The following is a 3,956-nucleotide window of genomic DNA, read 5'->3' on the forward strand; positions in this document are numbered from 1 at the left end:
ACCCCAGGATGCCATTGGCCTTCTTGGCACCAAGGGCACCCTGCTGGCTCATGGTCAGCTTGTCATCCACCAGGACTCCCAGGTCCCTCTGGGCAGAGCTGCTTCCCAGCAGGTCATCCCTCAGCCTGTACTCGTGCCCGGGGTTCAACCTCCCCAGGTGTTGTACCCGACACTTGAGTTATTCTTGAAAACTGGTGACTAGATCTGTATGTTTTCAGGTACTTAAATATCAGGGGAGGTCTTGCTTACATCTTTAGCAATGTTATTTATAATTCTTTAATGGAAATACCTATGTTCTAAGATCACATCTACCTGTTCCACAGTGCTGTTGTTTTGATCTCTTGAGGTCTTGCTATGATGGATGTGGAGGCTGTAGTGTCTTTCCAGCAGATTAGATCTGATCTGTTCTTCTGAGCAGGGTGAATTACGAGTGTCAAAATAGAGCAAAAAAAAAATCCTGAGCTCCTAAGTTTGGCTGTGGCATTGACCACGCTGATGACCTCAGGAAAATCTGTGTGCTACTCTTTCCAGCCCAACTTTCCTGTGGGTAGAGTGAAGATTTATATTTCTTAAGGCTATTGAGAATGGCTGGTATTTGCATAGAACCATGAAAATGCCAAGTTCTGAATGGTACTCCTGAATTTGCTTTTAATGTTACTGGAAGGACGAGGCTAAATTAGAAAGTACAAAACCACCATAACAAAAATACCGCTGTAGATTGTGTTGTAAAAGTTGGTTTATTGCTCTGTGACTCCTACAAATAAAAGCATGTTTTCCTAATAACTAAACTCTCCCTGAAACACAGCTTGATTTTTTTTTTTTCTGACTAACAGTAAAAAATTCACTGGCTCAGGCCGTTGACCTGTGAAACACATTCTCCAGTTTCTTGTGCTGTAGGTCGTGTGGCAGTATGGTGCTATTGGGGAATGTTGATAAAATGGACAGATGTGGAATATACACAGATCTTTAAATAATGTAGATCTCTCTCCTCCCACTGCAGCATTTTTAAATACTGCTGAGCTCTCTTCTTCCTTACAGTGCCGCTTCATTTCTTGAATTCCATGTTGTAACTTAAATCTAAATTAGTCTGTCAGCTTATGAACACAATATTGGCAAAATGTTTTTCTTCTTTAATACCTTGGTCTTAATGACCACGGAGACACGTAGTTGTGACAAAAGCTTTGTTACTGAATAAGCAGGGGTCTTGCTGTGTTTGCATTTTTCTACTTAATCAGAATCATCAGGAATCAAATATGTTCTTTAAGAACAATAGGCCTAAAAGCTACACATGAGTTTAAGTAAATGTTTTCAAGATGAGCTAATTTGAATGAAAAATAAAAGTATGTTTAAAACAATAATGTTTGCAAGGCATCAGATTAATTCTTATTTATGTGTCGGGATCATAAAAATGTTATGGAAGCTAGCGAGGATGGCTGCAGGGAAGAGAATCTCATCTCCACTTAAGCTTGTTATATTTGGGTATTCTTCAAATTCCTGCTTGTTTTGCAGCACGAACACACTCTGGATACCTTCTGATGCTTTTTTGCTTAAATTCTGAGTAATTTTAATAATTAAGTGGCACCTTCTTCCTTTCTTTTGAGGAATCCAAAGTCACGAAGCAGAGGAATTTCATTCTGTTTACTGCCGAAATGGTGATACCCTAGGGCTTTTCAGCAATTCATAAAGTGCTACATAGCAAGTTAAAAATGCAATGAATGCTCTGAGCAATTAAAATGTCAGGCAGAATAAAACAAGCAGAGTTTAATTATCTAAATTAGTTTTCTTAAGATACCAGGGTTATGGCTACACTTGCAAAATGCGCTATGAAATAAGTAATATTTATTGCTGGACAGGAGACCTGTTTTTCACCTGCAAGTCCCTCTGCGGATGCTTACAACAGCAGCACGCTCTGTATTAGAGGTGAAGCTTTTGATTTGAAGACTTGCCTATGAAAAGGTCCCTAATGGCATGGGTCCTTGTTTCATCTCCCATCATCCTCAGGATTTCCTTAGCATCTTCTTCCCTTAGCCCATTCCTTAAATAATACAAGGCCTGGTGTGGCGTTGTATGTCCTTTTTAAAGAGCACTAACAATTAATTCCCTCCCTCTCTTTTAATAGAGGTTCGGATTGCTGCAGTTGAAGCCCTCTGTATGTTGGCTCAGTCCTCGCCTTCTTTTGCGGAGAAATGCCTGGATTTTTTGGTTGACATGTTTAATGATGAAATCGAGGAGGTGAGATTGCAGTCAATACACACAATGAGAAAAATTTCCAACAACATCACACTGAGGGAAGATCAGCTGGATACTGTGTTAGCTGTCTTGGAGGTAAGACGTTCCTGAGGAGGGAAAATACTGCCTTCTTCTTTGAGGTGTTAGGGTTATATACAGCTCATCAGGCCCTTCCTCTGAGCTGAAACTGTCCACCTTTTTTGTTGTTAGTTTTTCTCCTCTCCTTTAAACACCCCTAAAAGCTCCTAAGGTTTAGTAGCTTGTAATCTTCAGGACAACAGAATACTTTTGAAATAGATGACATGGAGATTAACAACTCTTCCCTTGATTGCCGTGCTGTTGACTCATGTGTGTTTCCTTCTGTCCTGTGGTCTCTGACTGTTCAGAGGGTTTGCTAGCATGCTCTATATATACATAAAATCTATAGATTTGGCCTCCCAACCAGTTAGTACTCAGCTGGGATGCAGGGGACAGCGTGAGTCAGCTGCTGTTCCTGGTTGATGACTTTGATCCAGGAAGGGGAAGAGATTTCGCCTGTAGGAATGGTGCTGTCTCAAACCGCTTCCCCTCAGACCTGATTTATTTGTTGAGCTATATAGCCCCTGAGCTGTGTGGGGTTTTTTTGTTGTTTTTTTTTTTCTTTCATTCTGCTGCATGTGGTAAGTAAGTTTCTGTTTCTTTTGGGCGGTCTCCCAGCCTTGGGTGGTGCTGCAAATCTGCTATTTCTGTCTTTTTGCTTGCTGTTTGCTTGACTCAGGGCAACGGCGGCTTCTTTCAGTTGTGCCCCAGGAAGAGGCAAACTAACTAACCTATTTTATCAGTCTAACAAATGCTGTGGAATATGATCTGAATTTGCAAACACCGCAATGAGTTTTAGGCGCCTCAAATTTTTATGTAGTTGATTTACATTTGTTCAAGCTGGGGACTTTTGCATCAAGGTATAAAAATGTCCTAGTTAGACTGGGGTTCTGTCTTACATGATAAGTTAGCACAGAAGTGTATGATAAATCATAAATTTATTATGGCTTTTATTATCATAATTATGATCAGGTACTAGGATAGCTAAAGTGTGAGAGTGATTAACATTTTAATGGATTGGTTTGATTCTGAAAGGTGCTTGCTTGCTTTCTGTAAAATCTAGCTTTCGGTACAAAAAAAAAAGATTTGGAAAAATAGCGTTAACTTTGGTGCCTAAATTTGTTCCAAGGGTGTAAATATGGAGCAGCTGGGGACAGGTAACTTCTGTTTTCACCCCACTGCTTTGACTTTATCTGAATAACCCCACCAGCTATTCCTCACTTTTCTGACCAGGCTTTGGATTCTGCTTTCCCTGTTGTCCTTGATCTCAGTTTCTGTTGGGTTGTGTTCCTCTCTGTCCCTTCATGGTCTTCTGCCTCGCCCGTCTCTGTATTGCCCTTCCAGTGGTCCGTGCAGCTGATCTGGAGTATTTTACCTCCGTGGCCATTTCAGTCCTTAGTGTACGTCTTCTTTTTTGGTCATAGTCTGCCTTCCACCACCAAAATAAGAAATGGCTGAGCAGCCCTGCTGTGCTTTTCCCCTTTGATCATTTGTGTGTGTTGGCCGTCAAATTTAAGAGCCTTTACAAGAGGACCGCTCTTTCTTCTTTTGTGTAAGACAGTGATGAATGAGCTGTTGATACTTAGCAAATTATAATTTAAAAAAAAAAAAAAATCCACCGTTGAAATGCATCCCGTTCTTGTATCCTG

General features: G+C 40.7%; 1 protein-coding gene across 1 annotated transcript in view; it reads left to right on the forward strand.

Annotated features, from left to right (window-relative positions):
• Nucleotides 1–3,956, forward strand: part of INTS4 (integrator complex subunit 4) — a 42,151-nt gene that overhangs the window by 12,559 nt on the left and 25,636 nt on the right. Inside the window, exon 11 of the mRNA XM_035892695.1 lies at nt 2,120–2,325. Within this exon, the coding sequence (XP_035748588.1) occupies nt 2,120–2,325 (206 nt within the window). The remainder of the gene's footprint in view (nt 1–2,119; nt 2,326–3,956) is intronic.

The sequence above is a fragment of the Egretta garzetta genome, unplaced genomic scaffold (assembly GCF_000687185.1).
Source record: "Egretta garzetta isolate BGI_Z169 unplaced genomic scaffold, ASM68718v1 scaffold323, whole genome shotgun sequence".
NCBI classification, from domain to species: Eukaryota; Metazoa; Chordata; class Aves; order Pelecaniformes; family Ardeidae; genus Egretta; species Egretta garzetta.